Source organism: Sturnira hondurensis, unplaced genomic scaffold (assembly GCF_014824575.4).
Source record: "Sturnira hondurensis isolate 20B ecotype Veracruz unplaced genomic scaffold, ASM1482457v3 Scaffold0006413, whole genome shotgun sequence".
In the NCBI taxonomy this organism is placed as follows: domain Eukaryota; kingdom Metazoa; phylum Chordata; class Mammalia; order Chiroptera; family Phyllostomidae; genus Sturnira; species Sturnira hondurensis.
The window spans coordinates 27,423,287-27,443,041 of NW_028079044.1; the positions used below are offsets into that span (position 1 = coordinate 27,423,287).

A 19,755-nucleotide genomic window follows, 5' to 3' on the forward strand; every position below is an offset into this window, starting at 1 on the left:
GATTCCAATGGAGCAATTTAAAAAAAGCTGGCAGTGAAGTATAGACAAAACCACCTTGTAGGGACTAATTATGCCTTTGTAGACTCAGGTTGAATGTAATTTGGAAGGATATCATTCAATCTGCAGCGCACTCATGAATCAAGGTGCCCTGTGCTAACATGGCATCATTACGGCTGTTTGTGTACAGAAGCTGCTTCTGTGGGAAATGGAATTTCAATGACATTAACAAACTTTTTTTAAAAGCTTATTTAATGTACCTTTCTTAGTTCTGCATTTTCCTCATATTTTAGTATTTGGTTCAATTTTAAATTGTATTGCAGGTGAGTTGGTGTCTCACAATAGTTCTTACTTTGTTTTAATCCCTTAATTTGGGGGATGTCTTTCTGAGGCTCTGCAGCATCAGCTTCTGAAGCCAATGCTGTTCTAACGAGGCAGTTACACATCACAGGCTGGTGCTGCGTCTATTATTCTCTCCTCGGGTAATAACAATGACTCGACTAGATTTATAGAGCTATATAGTTTGCTTTTTTATTTGTTTGTTTATAAGACCACCAAAAATCTTTTGACTTACGTCTCTTGTTTAGAATTCACATATTTTACATGAATTAAAAAAACTAAGAAATTCAGACTAAAATGGACTCTTCACTATTGAGGAGTTGGTGAACTTGGAATATTTTGGCAAAGCCATTGAGACTGTGCTAGTTCAAAGCCCAGAGGAATGGGAACTGGGTAATTGCTTCAGTAGCTAATAAGTCTAGACCAACACTTCCACACCCACCTTGCAGGACATTATCCACAGGCATTAACAGTTAACCCTCCACAGAAGGGTCTGGCAGAAAATGAGTTTCAGAAATTCGGGCTTACAACTGAACAGGTGAAGGAACACCTGGGGAGCCTCTACCGGGTCATGATATTTGTGACCCACCAGGGTGGTCTGGTTATGGCAATGTTGTTTTGTTCTGACTTAATACTGATTTTATCATGGACTCCTTTCTTTGAGGAACATCTATTAACATTCCATGCAAACATTCTAAATAATGGGGCTTAGGAAATGCTGCTGTAAATGGGTGGTCTGGGTTTTGGCATCCTCCAGCTCACTGGATTCTCATTAAACATAATTTCTAAAATTTTAGTCAGTCCTATATACAGATTCACTGATTGATTTGGCCGTGAAAGCAGGCTATTACTTAAAGCCGGAATGTTTGTAGACTTGCGATTTTATTCTTTAAAGGATTATTTTCTAGAATGATTTCTACAGCTCTGTGACAGAGAGGTTTAGATGTTTTTCTATCGGCTTTGTTCGCATGGAGCCATTCTTTCCTCAAACTTCACTTTGAGGTTTTATCTGAAAAATCAAAGCTGAAATACCAAGTTCTGCTTCAGAGTTAGGCATGCTCAGAAGCTAATGGACTTCCTTTACAGAGAGGAGCCAAGGGAACTCAAATCTTGGGAGAGACAGTTTTTTTAGACAACTTCTCACCCTGACTGGTGTGGCTCAGTTGGCTGGGCATCACCTCGCCAAACCAAAATGTCACCGATTTGGTTCCCCATCAGGACATGGTCAGGGCATGTGCCTGAGTTGTGGGTCAGGAGCGTGAGAGAGGCAATTCATTGCTGTTTCTCTCAGACATCCATGTTTCTCTCCCTCTCTTTCTCCCTCCCATCTCCTCTCCCTAAAAATAAATAAGTGAAATCTTGAAAAGAATATTTCCCTCCATGAGAGATGCCAATAAGCCCTAGAAAGAACATACTAGTGCAAAAAAAAAAAAAAAAGCAGACAGCGGAGACAGGACTCCATTCAAGACATGTATTTTTTCTCTACAGCAATCAGAATAATCCATAAACAAATGAGAGGTAGCCCCAGATTGTACTGACCACAGGGACTTTGCTGGTAAAATCATTTCACAATCAACAATAATCTTTCATAAACAAGGCTCTCTTTGCTTCTGCCCTCTTCTAGAATTTAGCCTAAATGACAACATTTCATCCTAGTCCAGCAAGAATTAATTTCCTAAATCCTCTCCTCTTTCTTCGCACCGGCCAGCAGGTCTGAGATCTGAGCGATCTTGTTTCGCATAAGCCCAGTTACACCACTTCTTAAGCCCTGAGAGTAATTCAATGCTAAAGCTATCAGTGAATTCACATTATTTCTTTATTCAGTGAGAATATTTTAATGACAAATTCTCACTTCTTACTTTTCCTACAATTCCTAAATTTTAGCTTAGCCCACAGAAAAGTGAAAAATACCCTTCTCACCTCCCCTCAAATTAGCGTGTTAGTTCTCCTCCTGCCTTTTTATAATAAAAAGAAGTGAGAAAATATTTTAAAATATTATTTTATTTTAAAATGTTTTCTTTTGAGGATTTTTAAACATATCCAGAAGTAAAGAGGATAGTATAATGACCCCCCAAATACCCATCCCGTCTTCCAGATTCAGCAATAACATTTTGTTACAATTGCTTAATCTCTACCTGGTCTCTCTTTCCTTTTCTTTTTTTAAAATATTATATTTATTTATTTTTAGAGAGAGGGGAAGGGAAGGAGAAAAAGTGGGAAAGAAAGATCAATGTGTGGTGGCCTCTCATGTGTCCCCTAGGGGGGACCAGGCCTGCAACCCAGGAATTTGCCCTGACTGGGAATCAAACCAGCGACCCTTTGCTTCAATCCACTGAGCTGCACTACCCAGGGCTCTTTCCTTTTCTTTTTTAAATTGTAGCAGTATTTAAAATACTGTTACCCTGACATCATGTCATTTCACCTTTAACTACTTCTGTTTTGTATCTCTAAAAACACTGAGAACATTTTATTACATTATCTCAAAATCTTTATTACACCTACTAAGTCGACACACCTCCTTAATGTCACCTAACACTGGCCCATGTTCTATTACCTCCAAATCCCATCGTTTCATCAGTGCCTTTTTGGTTTGTTCAGATCCGGATCCAAACAAGATCGTATTTGATTGTTATGTCTTTTAAATCTCTTTTAATCTAGAACCAGCCTCCCACCCTCTTCCTTTTTCATGCCTCTGACTTACTGAGAAAGCCAGGTCAGTAAGATGGGCCGCACTCTGATTTGTCTGATTGCTTCTGTGTGATGTTGTCTGAGTCCTTCTTCCAGCTCCCGTATTTCCTGAGAGCTGGAAGTTAGACATAAAGGCTATTTAGATTTAAGGTCAATATTTTGTTTTATAATAGCACTTTAATGATTGCATGATACCATGAGGCTCATTCGTAGTTGTCCTACTTCTAGTGATGCAAAGGTCCATTGCATCCCATTGTGAAGTTCATCATCAACCTTTCCTCTGATTATTATGCATTTGCATCCATGGATTATTGCCTGCAACAGTTATGTTACTAAGAGTTGCATAATGATGATTTTTCTAATTCTATCCTATTGTGGGATGGGTTTAAACACACAGAAACTGTCTTGGCGCCAGTGAAGCCCAGAGCAATGTGAGTGGAGGAGAAAACCGAGTACAGGTCCTAAAGACTGTTCCAGTGAACCTTTCCCTAAACCCAGACCACCTGGAGAATTCAAAACGGGAACCGTACAGCTCGGCCGTCTCCGAGGGCCCCACCATCATCCCTGTGTCAGGAATCACGGTGGTGAAAGCTGAAGATTTCACACCGGTGTTCATGGCCCCGCCCGTGCACTATCCCCGGGGAGACGGTGAGGAGCAGCGGGTGGTTATCTTTGAGCAAACTCAGTATGGCGTGCCCTCCATGGCCAGCCATAGCACCTACCTCAAGGATGACCAGCGCAGCACCCCGGACAGCACTTACAGCGAGAGCTTCAAGGACGGGACCACAGAGGTGAGTCTCTCCTCCTTCGTCGGTAGCAAGAACCTAAATCCAGGGCCCCCAGCTCACTATTTTTTCTCTATTTACTTTTTGAGTGGCATAAATGAATTAAACTGTGAATTTACAGTTATTTTTTAATGGGTTTGTTTATTTTAAAAGCAGGTTTTAATAAACCATTGGTCTAGGGGTGTGGAGGAATAGTTTTTTGTTTTTTTTTTTACTGTTAAATGATAGAGTCCTTTGTTTTAGTTGGAGTCTTAAAGTTAAATATTTATGAGTAATAAAGAGATTTTTGAGTGGAAACTTCCTACTTTTTAAAGTTTTACTGACCTCTTCTAGTTTGTAACCATCAAATGGTAGCTAAACTTGTTGCCTGCCCATTCTTTTAAAAAACAATAGAGCTCTACAACCTTGTCTGATTGAGTATTCAAGAAAGAATTTATACATTCAGTAATTAAGTCTGTATATATGTACTTTGCACCTTATAGAGACTACATAGTCTGCTAATGTGCCCATAGAATTTATAGAAACAATGATCTCTGCTGGCTTGTTTGCTTTCAAGTCACGTGGTTCAAGTGCGCACTTTGAAGCATTGGCACCGTATGCAATTGTGTAACCAACATCAGACTCGTAGAAAGTCCCTTCACCTTAAAAGTCTCCTTGATGCCTCACCTTAAAAGTCTCCTTGATGCCCCTCACACTCGAAACCCTCTCCTTTCCCTTCCTCTTCACAAGCATGAACCTGACCTCTGTCACTATAGTTGACCTTTTTCTGAAATTTCACGTTCCTGGTATAATAGGATACATAATCCTTTTTGTTGTCTTATTTCACTTAGCATAATGTTTTTGAGAGTCATTCATGTTGTTGCTTGTGCTAAGAGTTTGGTTTTTTAACTGCTAAGTAGTGTTTCATGGTAAGTATGCATCACAATGTATAATATATAACATTGACTGCTGATATAATTGTGGATCATCACTTTAGTTTTTGACCCAGAATATATAATGTGTTTTTTATTAGTTCAGTCAGCTTCTTTGACATTTAGGTACAGTGCCTGTGCATTTGGGATGATGGCCACCAGCTTCCCATTTTTTCAGTCCATGGGGCCAGTAAAAGACCATGGCACAAGGGGAAAACGTAGGGTTTCTAATTTCCTAAAGAGGAGTGAGTGTGCTGGCAGCATGCCAAATACTTGCAGCCAGCTGCTCATGTAGTTCCCGTCGGGACAAAGTGCAGCTACCCGAGGTTGAGACTGCGTCCCTAAACAATACTATGTAAAAGCAACAGACACTTAACAAGCACTTACTGTGTGCTGCGCATCATTCTAAGTGATATATACTCATTTAATCCCCACAAAACCCCCACGAGATAGGTGCTACTGTTGTCATCTCTGTCTGCAAATGAGGAAACTAAGGCACGGAGAGCAGAAGTCTGCCCAGGGCCAAACTGTGCTAAGTGGGAGAGAGCACTCATCGCAGGTGGCCTCCTGCAGGACCAGTGTCCTTAACCATTGCCTCTGTGTGCTCAGAGACACTGTGGAACCACCTGATCTCAGTAGTCCCATTGCTTAAGACAGTGATTCACTCCTACGTCTTCTTTTTTCTAGATCTGAGTGTCCTTCATCTACATAATTATGTTTTATCTTTCAGACCAGGAGAAGAGGAATACAAAAGACTAGCTCTCTGCAGTGTTGGTAGAAAGTTAGGGTGTCCAAGTCACCCTAGTAGCCCTTCCAGTCCTGCACCAGCCAGTGCTGAGTGCCAGCTGTGCGTTCTATGAACTCAGGCGATGAGCAGAGCGAGGCTAGATAAGTTCTCTGTCCTTGAGAGGCCATTATATTCTTGAGTTCCAGTAGCTTTATGATCAAATTATCAGTATCCTTATAATTGAAAATATTGTCTTAAATTTAGTGTCCTTAGCTTCCCACGCTGTATTGCTTAAAGTAATTAGCAGATTTTTTTTTAACTGAGCAAGGAAACTTTGTAGGGTCTTTTGTAGTATTATTGAATATTTGACCTGCCCTCAAGCAGTCAGGGGTGCTTCCTTAGGAAAAGCAAATCACTCCACGTGGGAATATGAGGTACATGACTTTTCACTACAGAGTTGCCACTGCCGTTTTTCTTACATGGTGTAGAAATATTCCATTAGTCACAGGAGAGTCCATGGATGTGGTCCAATGTCAATGGAACCATCACGCTATTTGGGGGCTGTGTTATCAGTTGTGTTTGCGTTGGAGATAAAGAGGCTTGTGAAAGGAAGCTATTGTATTTGGGGTTCTGTTTTGAGGTGCACGAGAAAGTAACTAACCAGAAACTAAATATGAAGATTATTCTCACTGAATCTGGAATATTTGAAATATTTTCGCTTTCCTAGTCTTGGAAATCAGTGTTTACATTGCATATTGTATTTCAATCTGATATGAATTAAGTGGAATGTTCTATTATGATCTTTAGCTGTGGCATTGCCAACTGGTTATATGATTAGGTGAGCTCAGTCACTTCACCAAGTAAATTTCACTAAGGAGAATTTGTCTATAATCTAGCACTTTTTTTAGGAATACTATTAAAATGTCTATGACCCTTGTTGAATTAGCAGGTTTCATTTGCTATTAGAGACTGATTTTTGTGTGTGTGTGTGTGTGTGTGTGTGTGTGTAGTGGTATCAGGAAGGGAGTAGTTTGGTCCAAATGATTGAGAAATATAAAGATGTATTACACCACATCATCCAATGGTTAGGTATGGTGATGTTGGCTGGCTGTCTGCCTTTAGGCCTCCTTCAAATTATATCAGGAGGTTTGCAGTTGTGAAAACTGGAAACTGTAGCCAGAATGGCCTAAGCCTTTTGGTTCTGATTCTTCACACTCAATCCTTTAAGGCCATGTGATGCACCCACGTGCTCGGGTCTCATAAAGGGTCGTGCTGTTTTCCAAGTGGACTCCACATTTAATTTTTTAAATTACAACGATAATGTGACAGAATTAAGGAAAATATTTAAAACTTGAAAACAATAATTCTGTGTCTAAACATATCAACAATTCTTTTCAGAGTTCTTGTTCACGCACACTCACGGTTATTGGAGCAAGACTCCTATTTTGGTCAGCGCATAAACAATCTCTCTGAGTGCGAACAGTTGCAGTCTATCAGACCTTCTCACATCACCTGGTGCATTAGAATTGCAGAATTTATGAGTCCAGTATATTTTAAGAGGCTGCAGAGTTCTATGGCATGAACAATACATTTACTCAAAGCCCTGTTTATTAGTACTGGTTCACTAAGTCAGGTCACGGCATATTCCTTCAAAGAAGACTTTGGAAATGCATCTCCTTTATCTCTGAAATATTTCCTTAAATGCCTTTTTCATCATGCTACCCTCCTACTCCAAATTTTTCTAATCTTTAACTAGACTATGTATAGCTACCTTTTCACAGATTAGCCTTGTCCAATGGAACTTTATCCAACAACAGAAACTTTTCTTTTGTGCTATCCAATAGGGGTAGCCCCTGGCTACATGTGTCCTTTAGTATTTGAAATATGGCTGGTTACTGAGGAACTGAAAGTTTAACTTTATTTAATTCTAACCAACTTTAGCACATTTGGCTAGTGGCTACTGTACTGGGCAGGGAAGACCTTGGTGTTTTAGGCCCTCCCTTCATAGTCAGGACAGGTCTGTTCCCTTGACCTCACGTATTGGGTTGGCCAAAAGTCCATTATATTTTTCTGTAAAACAAAAGGAATACTTTTCATTTTTAGCAATAACTTTATTGATTTGGATATTTTGAGTATGTTGGCTATCTCTCACTATTGGCTTCCAGTGGGTAGAGGCCAGACGTGCTGCTAAATATCTTGCAATGCATAGGACAGCCTCACAGCAAAGAATTATTGGGCCAAAATATCATTAGCACCAAGAAACTTCACATGTTCACTTAATCACAGTACCTTCTCCATACACTACACAAATCTTCTTTTGTGTTTCAGTGGAGTTTTTACCTTTCTTGAAATAATAAAGCACAATACACCAAAAAAGTTACATATCTTCTTCCATCTTCAATATTAAAATGGATGCACAAAAATTCACCAATTTTGATAAGTTTTTTTATAATGCACACTCATATGACAGATGTCAAATACAATCTAACAAAATTATTTCAAATGAAGTTAAAGACAACTAAGCACTACCAGAGCCATTGGTTGGAAAAAATGTAACAAACTTTTTGGCCAACCCAGTATGTACCACATCTGTACCCATTGTTTTGTCTTGAATCACAGTGGTCCTAGCTCACCTGGATTACTTTATTTCAATTTCATTAGGTAATCCAGGTTCTTTTTGGCTTCCAAGGGTCATAGCAAGGGCCACAATCTCCAGGAAACCTTCCTAAAATTCTGCTGATCTCCCCTTCCTGGCAATGCCCACTCTGTGATTTTCCAGTCAGGACACCTGCAGGCATTAATGAAAGATTCCACATATTTAGTCATTTGCTGTATTTTTGTATCTGTTATTATTGTTGCTTTTTATGTGAACTTACCCTTCTCATCCACCAATTTTTATCTCTCTGAGGACAGGACAGTGTCTTATAGTTTTTCTCTATTTCTCCTGGTACTGAGAAGATGAAACCCCAGGAAATTCCTGTTGAATGCTTTGCTGATTGATTATAAAAGAAATGTAAATTTGAATCTTTGATTCTGTCATGATTATTAAACCATTCAACAAGCATTTGTGAAATATTCCTGGAATGCATTTGGGTGAACTTTGAAGGGCAAACCATCTTCTTGGATCCAAGGAATTCATAAGACTGGATACAAATAAAGACCATAAATATATACATATAAGCTGTGATGTGAGAGTACACTAAGTTCTAGAGGTGGTGGATAGGGATTGTGAAGAAAGTTTGTGAAACAGCTGTGAGTAATCCTTTCCTAAGAAGGAAACCTTTGGACTACTGGTCAACATCTGTTTACGGCAGAGAAAGGAGAAGCAGGAAGGTTGTTTCTTAGAAAGAGACACTTGAGGAAAGTTCACAGTGGAAGGACCAGGTGTTTAGAGGTCAACAAAGTGCTTTTCCATAGATATTCTACTATGTTCATGGATCAAGAGTCGGGGCTTTTGTGCATCTGCTTTTGAAAAGGTTTTAAAATGTAGCAGATTTCATTGTACTTGCACTAAATACACAACTGAACATCTTTGGACCCGAACTTCTTTATACAATACAAAGACTTAGACTTTCCCCCAAAACTTACTCTTAAAATATTGTGGTAATGAGTATCTTGGCAAAGGCCACTATCAAGTTATTACTGTTATCAGAATTTAATACACACATGCAGTGCTTACTGTGTACCAGGTACTGTTCTCAGTACTTTTATTTGCATTTAAGGAGGCATTAATCCTTCTAATGACTATAAGGAGGCATTTTACGGATGGAGAAAATATGGCACTTGCCTCAGTTTACACAGATATCAGGCAAAAGAGCTAGAACTCGACCCTAAACAATCTCGCTCTTGAAACGGCTCCAACCCTCTCTATGATAATGCCTGTACTATAATATGTGGCCTCTCTGTGCCCACTGGCTGAGAAACCAGAATCCGTGACTTTTGGAATGAGCACTAGGGATCATGGAAAATGGAAGAGATGCTATGTATGTCTGAGGAAACAGTTTCGAGTCCCTGCAAACACTTTAAGAACACCTGCAGACATGTGACTAGCCCACCAGGGACAGATGCGTTTTGCTGAGTGTCATTCTCAGTGTGCAGGTGATGCATGAGTTTTGTGTGCAGATGACAACTGTCTTCAATGTAGTTGAAAATGTAATACCACCAAATATATAACTTCCTTGCTAAAGTGAGGAAAAACAGTGTGGACACATTTATCATTTTTTAAAATTTGTACTAATGACTCACTTCTTTGTTTTAATTTCTATACCTTTGAAATTTTGTAGAAATTTCGGAGTGCTTCAGTCGGGGCTGAGGAATACATGTATGACCAGACATCAAGGTAGGAAGTACCAGGAGATGCCCCTGAAAACTGATGAGCGGTGTGCCTTTAAATGTATCCCTTTCGGTTACACATTTAAACCTTTTTTCTCTGTATACTTTCATTGAACAGTCTGATTTCCTTTCCGTTCAATTCTCTTCTCTGTATAAATGACTTCTACATCGCTACTTCTGGTCTTGACCAATTTTCTGAGGCCCCTATCCTGTCTTTGTTCTTCTGTTGACTGGACATCAATTCTTAGGTGTTCCTCGGAACCTATGCACCTTCAGGCCGACATGTGCACAACGGAGCTCCTTGTCTTTCTTTCCCTCTCCTTTCCTTCCTTCCGCTTCTTTCACATCTGGCCTTCTGCTTTTATTTCCTGTTGTGGCTAAGGGTGTAACCATCCTCCCAGCTACCACTCTAGAGGTATAAGGAGCTGCCTGCCTTCCTCCTGCACTTACACCTCATTGCCACATGTGGCGCGTTCTATTCTGTCTGTCCTGTCCTTTGCAATGTGCTCTTATTCACATTCTCCAGAACGACTGCAGTATAACTAATCTCCCTGTCAACACTTTCTTTCCCCATCCGTTCCACGTTGCACATATCTGCCAGCCAGTCCACCCTCCAGTGCCTCCCATGGGCCAGCAATGCGATAGGGTTTAGGGATAAGATGTAACTTCTCCTAACAAAAGGCCCATCAACTTTTGGAGGAGACAAATTTGGTGATGGACAAATGGCAATACTTTTGGTAAGCGGTGAATCCTGCTACAGAGATACGTAAACAACGCTGAGAAGACCTACAGCGTGTGGGTGAGTGTGTAGGTGTGTCTGGAGATGGGAGGCAAAGTTTTGCAGGAAGATGGACTCGGAACTAGATCTTGAAGGGTTAGCAGCAGGAGTTTTCTTTAAAAAGGAGAGTTAAGAACATCCTAGGTTGAGGGAACATATGTTCAAAGAGCTTCGCTGTGATCCTCTCTGAAGACAGAGAGAATGGCAAAGCATGTATTTGTCCCTCGCATTCACAAAACTGACCCATTTCTGAGTTGAACACGAATTCCTTATGAAGGTGGTTAGGGCCCTATATGTGCTGGTCCTTCTGTAACCCTTGTCTTTCTCACTTCTTGGCTTTTACACATATTTCCCTCCTCCAGTTTCTATTTCCACTTGAGGTCCTCCTGGTCCTTGGGGGTCTTGCTCCAACCTCAGGCTCCCTCATCACCCCCCAGATCATACTAGTCAGAATTTGGCAGAATGGAGAAGGGGGCAAGGGGAAGACTAGAGTTCCAAATGACCTTTTAAGTTGTGGGAATACATATATAATTTGCACGCTATAAATCAACCCAGTTCACACCATAATTAGCTGTCAGGTCGGCGAGGAGCATGGAAGCACTGGCCTACTAGCCCCTTGACCTGGTTTCTCTTTCTGTTGCTGTCAGTGCCGAGGAGTCAGTGAGTTTCTCAGCCGCTGCTCGGCTGTGGAATGAGGAAGGTGGTTCTTAGCCTCTGTTATAGCTAAGCTGGGGAGACACAAACTCCTGTAATTATATTCAAACGCATTTATATTGATATCTGTTTTTTTTTTCTGGGAAGAGGGTTCACAGCTTTCTTCTTTTTTAAAAAATTATTTGATTGTTGTTCAAGTACAGTTGTCTGCATTTACCCCCATCCCTCCCCCGCACCCCACCTCTCTCCTCTGACTCCACCCAGCTTGGTTTTGTCCATGTGTCCTTTATAGTTGTCCCTGAGCTTTTTTCTTGTTTTTCAAGCAGTCTGTGTCCTAGATAAGTTGCAAGCTACTAGTCTAGGCAGTTCTTAATATCCTGTTCAGGTCTCAAATTTTATGATTCAATACTATATTAAAATTGCCCTTTCTAGGAAAAATGATAATGGAATTGATTTTGTCTTGAATGATTTATATCCCATCTAGTTCTAAGATACATATTCTGGAATATGTTTCATTTGTCAGCTTAAGCCTAAGATCTTTATCGTGTAGGAGGAATATTATTCTGTCCTTCAAATTTTTTCTCACTATAAGAGTTAACAAGTTAAGTATTGCAAAAATATTCAACATAGAAAGCAAGAGACTCCCATACTCTTGTAAGCAGGCCATTTTAAGAGCTAAAAAATAGGTAGACTCAATGAAGAGATTCTGACGATTGAGAAAACACTCCAAGTTGTTACTGGATCATCCCTGTGTGCCCTCCTGAGGGACAGCAGAATCAATACTTCTGAGTGAGCATGTTAAGAAAGATTATGATTCATATTTGCTGTTCATTTTAAATAATCGATATTTTCTTTACAATTGGGAAAATGAGTGTTTTGTTTTTTAAGTTAAGTCCTGTATTTAAAAGGTGAGGGAAATTATTAAGAGCAAGAATTTGCACACTTTTTTGGTACTGCACTATGTAGTAAATGTTTTAGATTTGGCGAGCTGTGCAGTCACAGCTACTCAAGTCTGCTGTGCAGTGTGAGAGCAGCCACAGACAAGCAGCCATAGGCACTCAATAAATGAGTGAATGTAGCTGTTTTCCAATAAAACTTTATTTACAGAAACAGGCAGTGAGTTGGATCTGGCGCTTGGACCGTTGTTTTGCACACTCCTGGTGTGAAGCTGCAGCCCTGTTACGTGTTCTTCTGCAGGCTTAAAAAACAGAACACGACAAATCAAAAATTACTCCTTGTTGTGCAACTAGAGTTTTAGAGGTGCATGTTTGAGTTTTGGGTTTTCACCTTTTGAGGTTTGTAAACGTGAAATAGATTTTTAATACTTTGGTCAGACAGAAAGAGGGGGAGCTGTATGTACATGAGTTGAACAAAAGTGTTCACACATTTGGTTTGTTGCTAGGATAGAAGTGGCAAATTCTGCAGATCCTTATGCTTCAGGCATTGCCTGTTGCCAGCTACGCCTAACAGAGGTTCTGCTGGCACGACCTGGCACAACCTAGCACGATCAGACAGGCACGACGTGGACTCTGTCCCCTTCTAACCGCCTGGTTTCTGGACCACTGCTAGCAATGTCGTATACATTGTGCTAGCAATAACCTTTGGTCTGCTCTCATCTCTGTTGCCATATGCTGTGTTTTTGTCTCTGAAATAGAGTAAATATTGGTTAATATTCATACAAAAAATATCAATGTGCAATTGATCCGGGAGTTAGTTATGTCCAAGTCAGTGAATTGACCCCTGTTTGTTTTCTGTTCACAGCGGCACATTTCAGTACACCCTGGAAGCCACCAAATCGCTCCGTCAGAAGCAGGGGGAGGGCCCCATGACCTACCTCAACAAAGGACAGTTTTATGCCATAACGCTCAGTGAGACTGGAGACAACAAATGCTTCCGACACCCAATCAGCAAAGTCAGGGTATGCGCTGCATTTCTTCAGTGTTCCACAGAGAGCTCAGCTGAGCGTAACCGCTACCCCAGTCATGTGGGGAGGGCATGGGGAAAAAATTCCAAAATAAGTCATTCTAGAACAAATGTCAATGAGTTGGGGCAAGAGGACTTACTGGCTTGTAGTTTATCATTTTAATGGGTAACCAATAAACCCTGGGGAAGGGACGTGGTTGGAACATGCTTTCTGACTGTATCCAAGGAATTCTTCTGACTTCATTCATGACCTGTGTGCTACCTGGCTGCTGTTGTCATTTTCAATCAACTGATTCTAATTTTTTAAGTAAGTAGCTGTAAGCCAGGACATATTTCTACATATTTCTGCTGTTTTCTTCTGTAAAGGAGGATGCAATGCATCTGTGTCCCTGGACCCATCGCAGCTTTGTCTAAAAGCCGTGTGCAGCCCAGTGCTTATCCAGAGGCCAAGGGGCGAGGCATGATAGGATCCCTGCTAGGAGTGACTTGGAGGAATTTTCACATTCATGAGTGTTAGTCCGATTTGTGGGAAACGAAAGTGCCCTGGAAGCCTGCCAGCTTCTAGCATTCTCACTATTGCCGGGGAGGGAGGGAACTGGTAATCCTCTCTACTGAAAAGGAAAATTATAACAGGGCTCTGAAAGAGGTTGAAGGACCTTCCTGCCCTGCTGCAAAATGATTTATGCTGGCGTGTGCATGGCGCCCATTCCACCTTACTTTATCCATAGCTCCCCCCCTCCTTAGCTCCCCAGCGCACCAGAGGAGAGTGCTGTGGCATGGGCCAGGATCACAGGGCAGCCCAATTTTACCCCATCCCAGGTTCCCATCCCTGAGATAACAAATGAGGTAGAAGAGAAGGAAGAGGATCCGGGCACTGGCTGGCTGGCCTGCCTGTGTCTACCTTTCAGTAAATCATCGCAGTAGGGATTTCTGGGTCACCTGGGTTTTCTGGCTTTGTCTTGGTGAGAAAAACAAGGAAGGACAGCTGCCCACTTCTCCATCCAGCAGGACATGGAGCGAGAAGGGAGAGCCATATCCCTAATGATGTAACTAAAGGGTTCTTTGGGTTTGTTTATTTGTTGGGTTTTGGTACCTTCTTCATCTTCTAAATGACAGTGAATTAACATGTGTTTAGCTTAAAGAGGCTGTTTATAATTTAGAACTCAAAGGGGTTTTTGTATTCTTAAGTTTCTCGAGCTCATTTTAACAGTATGTCATATTACATGAAAATAAATAATGTACTTGACCTTGTATATTGTGGTCTGTGAAATATCTGTGGCTTAGATCTATATTCATCAATATGAACTCATCTTTTAGTATTCCTCTCATTAGTTTAGTATCTCTCATTAATCCAATGTGCCAGCCCGAGGCACTTAATTAGGCCAGAAACAAAAATTCTGTGCCTAAAAATGCTGCCAGATTCTGTGCTTAAGGTCACAAAATGTCAAAAACATGCTTGTTTTCAGTACAAGAAAAAAAATTGATATTCCTACTCACCTCACAAAATATTAAATTTGCTGGTAATTGGTTAATTTGGTTGTTTCTGACCTGGTAAAGATGATGTAGGATTCCTGTTTTCTATGTGCTGTTCTCCTTTCCAATTATTTTTTAAGTAGGCTCATTTTAAAACAAAACAAACCATATCGAAACAAACCAAAGCCCCTTGTCTGGGCTTTGTAAAGCAAGGAAAGCAACATGACAGGAACATACTGCTGGCTGAACTCCCAGAATTAGAGATCGTGTGAAGCAACTGGGTCTCTGAACAGAAAGTAAATTCCAGTGTTCTCCCCCCCCCACAGAGTGTGGTGATGGTGGTCTTCAGTGAAGACAAAAACCGAGATGAGCAGCTGAAATACTGGAAGTACTGGCACTCTCGGCAGCACACGGCGAAGCAGCGGGTTCTCGACATCGGTAGGTTGGCCTGGAACCTCCCTGCATGGTCTTTGGGAACCGACACGTTTTCACAATGCGAAGGACGGCCCAGCACAGAAATCATCGCTGGGCCCCACACAGCTCTCGTGATGCGCCAGGCACGAGCCTACGCACTTTTCCTGTGTTAGTGCATGGGGTGCCAATCAGCTAAGGATTCAAAATTGGGTTACGTGGGAAGTACTTTTTGTCCTACAAATGTCAACCGTGCCCCGTCGATAATAGAAATATATTTAGAGGTGCAAGGACTATGTCGGTTTCTAAAGCGTATTTCCATGCGCTTCCATGTTTGAGCCTAATGGGCAGTCAGGCAGGCAGGCCACGCAAACTCTGATCCCTCCGCGACGTGAATGACCAGGCTCATTTGGCTCTAAGGATGCTTGTGAAGGACACGTGAGTGGGTAGTGAATCATAGTTCTCTAATTCTCCAACCAGTTTTCCGTCACTCTAACACATGTCTAGTGCAGCTAGTACTAAATGGGCTGGCAAATGAAAACTTTAAGAGATTCTCCCTGTCACTAAATAAGTGTCGAATCTGCCAAGTATGTTTTCTGGAGTCTGTATACTCCTAAAGATGACGTTTGTTCTCTAGAACCTGTAGTTCCCTCGAGAGACTCAAGGTCCTCTCAGGAAAGCAGGGCCAAGTGAGGGAATTCATTGCAAAGGCTGGAAGAGCTGAAGGCACCATGAGGCAATACAGAAATGAGCTGCTGGGCTGGGAGCTCAAAAGGAGGAGGTGGTGGGTGTTGGGGGAGTCACCCAGAGAGAGCTGTAACCGTGGGGGAGGCTGCTGCATCAGGAGTTGTGACCCCAGAGGGACTGGCTTTCCAAAAGAAGGTAGGATCACAGAGGAATTGCCACTAGAGACTCCCCTCAATGCCAAGAGCAGGGAGGAGGAGGAGTGCCCTGGCTTCTCCCTGCCTCCTAATCTCCCACAAGTGCTTCCCATTGGCCAAATGTACCCAGAAGCCATGGAACACGTGACCCTAATGAATTAAGTTTGCAGGAATGAACCTCTGAGACACAGAAGAAAGCAGGGGAAGTCAGGGATCAGATGTTAAAGTTTCGTAGAAATCGCTTAAAAACACAAACAGCAATGTATGTGTTTCTGAGTAATTTTTAACACTGGAAACAATTTTTATTGTTTCCGTTAGAAACAAGTCATTTCTCATTTATGGGCTTTATTAGCCTGTTTTGCAGACCGAGAGGGTGCACCCCAGTGCGTGCAGACAAAGTGAAGGTTTCCATCGAGTCGAGTGTCAGGAAGTGTTACTGAGCCATCGGAAGGATGTTTGCTTTGATTTCTTACACTCTGCAGTAAGGGATTTTTCAGTGTTCTGCCTCACCCTTGCTAGATGCCCTTGACCGACAGCAGAGAGGTTAGTGACCAGGTTAGAGTTAGAGATTCGCTGTAGAACGTATTGGAACTAATTGCCAGTTTATCCCGCAAAATGCTTATGCCACTCTGTACCTCACACCACACTCACATGTGCAAGCACACGCCCCACAGACATGTATCTTCCATCGACCAGTCCAATGTCTTTATCTAGTAAACAAGGAAACAGCCTAGAGAGGCTCACTGACCCACCATCCCAAGTGACTGGTCTCCATTAACAAAGTCATACACTGAACCTTCAAGGCTGACTGATTAGAACAAGGATGTAGGGATACTTGCCTTAACCTGCCTTGTAGCCAATCTGCATGGAGCAGAGGAATCATTTTATTTTATTTGAAAAGTTAGCCTTATAATTATTACCCAAGAAAATGAGAGGAACAATTAAATAGAAATGTGGACTAGGTCCAGATAAGGCCAATAATAAAAGCACTTTACTGGCATACTTGTTGGTTCAACTTTGATATTGTTACAAGGTTTACTTTTCTTAGACCAGAATGGTTCCTCAGCTCTCATAGGACTTCAAGTCTTATCTCTCCCCTTTATCACTCCTGTCTGCCTCCAGACTTTGCTCTCCAGTAACCCTGTACACACGCACGTGCTCATACATGCGTATGTGTGGGTGCGTGTGCACACATAGATCTGTGACTTATTACTAAGTAGCTTCATGTCTACTTCGGATCCTTGCTCTGAACCTGAGATGAAAGCATTAAATCAGCCCCTTCATTTCAAACGAAAAATTGATTTTCTGACCACAGTCTCTACCCTTATCCTCAACCTAACAAGTACTCCGACAGGATAAGGAAATATGCAAAAATCTCATAGAATTCATTATCTACTAGATTAAAAAAATCAAACTGTGTGTCCCTCTGCCAGTGGGTTGTTTACACCATTTCTGATACAAAGGGGGAATGAGGCTGTGATGGCAAACCTATGTGCTGGGTGCCATTGTCAGTGGGGACGGGGACCGAGGTGTTGGGAATCGTGAGGCTGCACCGTGGTTCGACCTGCTGAGGGGGAAGAGAGCCGAACGCACATGCTCTACGTTTGCTAGTTCAGGCGGAGACCCCTCTAGTAGCCAGAAAGGAAAAGGAAGAATCCAGAATTATTTAGTGTATTCCTTTTTCTTAACCTCCATGGTGCTGGAGGCTCAAGGCAGGGCTCCAAAGCTGTAGTTCCCAAACCTCCACCAGCCCCTGCAGTCAGCACGTTGAACTGAGCCTCGCAGGCAGTAACCGCTGGTCCTTGGAGTCAGTAGGCGGGATTAGGGGAACCTCAAAGTCCTCAGATTGTGCACCACATGGTTTTGTGTGTATGACTGTTTCCAGGGCTGCTGGGATAACTGCCCTCCTCCCCGTCAGTCTGCCTCCCTGCCTCCACTCCAAGCAAAGCCTGATGGAGCTTTCTCCCATCTTTGTGTCTTTCCTTATTTGGCAACCCTCAGCACGCATGCTCGAGGATTGTTCTGTTGTGTCTTGTGCCCTGTAAAAATGATGCCTAACAAAGAGTCTATATATTTTTTACATAACATATCACTTGGATTAGATGGTTGGCTGTTCTTCGAGGCTGCTCCCAATCCTCTGATTATCCCACCGGACTAGCTGCCTGACAGAGGGAGGAGCCTCAGTATCCCCAGCGGAATCCTGTTGGTGGGTCCCATGCAAAGAGAGTGGGAGCCTGAGGTCCCGGGGCCCAGAGGAGGAGGCTGCACATGGAGCCTTGACTCCAAGGTTCCTGGCGAGGCTGTTCCTGCAGCACACCGGGCATGTCCCTCCTCCTTGGGTGGACATTTGCACCTTGCACATCTAGTTCCCTCATTTCTTTGTTTTTTTAAATCCTCACCAGAGGATATGTTTATTGATGAGAGAGAGAGAGAGATATAGAGAGAAATATCGATGTGCAAGAGAAACATCGGTTCATTGCTTCCCATACGTATCCTGACCAGGGATCAAACTCACAACCTAGTTATAGTCCCTGACTGAGCATCGAACTTGAAACCCTTTGGTGTAGGGGATGATGCTCCAGCCAATTGAGGTACCTGATCAGAGCTGGTTCCCTCATTTCTTACTGGCTTTTTCTTATTGTCAACTTATCAGAGAGATCCCTTCCCTATCCCCTACCTAAAAGTTGCACCCTCATCACTACTGAGTTCCCTTATGTTTATTTCACTGCAGAGTACTGTTACTACCCCATGTTATTTATGTTCCTATGAGGTCTGTCCAGAAAAGTCCGGCCATTGTTAGTATAATGAGAACAGTTTGCATGGTACCGATGTAACCTGGCAGCCAAGGAGAATGGACTGGAATGAACATGTGTAACAATGATGGCTTCACTGTACTAGTTAGTGGGGGTGGTAAATGCTGTTGAGTGAGCATGTGCACTGTGTGGCTGTCACATTCAAAATGGGTGAGCAACAAATCTGCATCAAATTTTGCGTTAAGCTTGAACATTCCCAGAATACCTGAGAATATCGACCGTGTCTGGGTTGCAATCAACAGAGATCGGCAATTGACAGTGTGAGAACTAGAAACTGATCTGGGGGTTCCAAAGACTACTGTGTCCAAGATTTTGACACGGGATCTTGGCATGAAGCTAATATCACTTTTGAAATGGAAGAGATTTTAGACAGTCGATGAGATTCAGGAAAATACAATTCGGGGCAGCTGATTGTGATTCCAATAGAGAATTTTGCAGTGTTTTGAACAGTGGAAGAGATGTTGGGAGAACTGTGTGAGGTCCCAAGGTACCTACTTTGAAGGGGACTGAGGTGTCATTGTCCCGTGTAAAACGTTTCTTATATCTTGTATCTTCTTCAAGAAATGTCTGTTTCTCATAGTACGTGGCTGGATACTTTCTGGACAGGCCTTTGTATTTGCATCCCAACCTCTAGAGCAGGGGTGTCAAACTCATTTTCACTGGGGGCCACATCAGCCTTCTGGTTGCCTTCAAAGGGCCAAATGTCATTTTAGGACTGTATAAATGTAACTACTCCTTAACAGTTAAGCGAGAGCTGGGCACTGCCACCCGGTAGAAACAAGGTGCTGGGCTGGATAAAACAAGGTGGAGGGCAGATTCCACCCTCAGGCCTAGTGTTTGCCACCTGTGCCCTAGACAGGTCTTGCCACCAGGCCCCCAGACACATTTTGCAGTCTGGGCGCTGGGACCCGGCTGGTGCCCGTTCTGACATTTCTGAAAGCCATATGTGTGGTTCTTGCACATTAGGCCACACACTACTTTTTTTTTAACCGGGGGAGAGGGGAGCAAACGTTAGCCATTAGCTCTTACTTGATGTAAGTAAA

The 19,755-nt window shown here is 42.3% G+C and overlaps 1 protein-coding gene across 4 annotated transcripts in view; it reads left to right on the top strand.

Annotated features, from left to right (window-relative positions):
* The window catches only part of GRHL2 (grainyhead like transcription factor 2), a 136,337-nt gene that overhangs the window by 54,804 nt on the left and 61,778 nt on the right, over positions 1 to 19,755 (top strand). For all 4 annotated transcript variants that reach the window (XM_037048299.1, XM_037048296.1, XM_037048297.1 and 1 more), the window contains exons 4-7: positions 3,422 to 3,815; positions 9,731 to 9,786; positions 12,973 to 13,129; positions 14,934 to 15,045. In XM_037048299.1, coding sequence (XP_036904194.1) covers positions 3,422 to 3,815; positions 9,731 to 9,786; positions 12,973 to 13,129; positions 14,934 to 15,045 — 719 coding nt within the window. The remainder of the gene's footprint in view (positions 1 to 3,421; positions 3,816 to 9,730; positions 9,787 to 12,972; positions 13,130 to 14,933; positions 15,046 to 19,755) is intronic.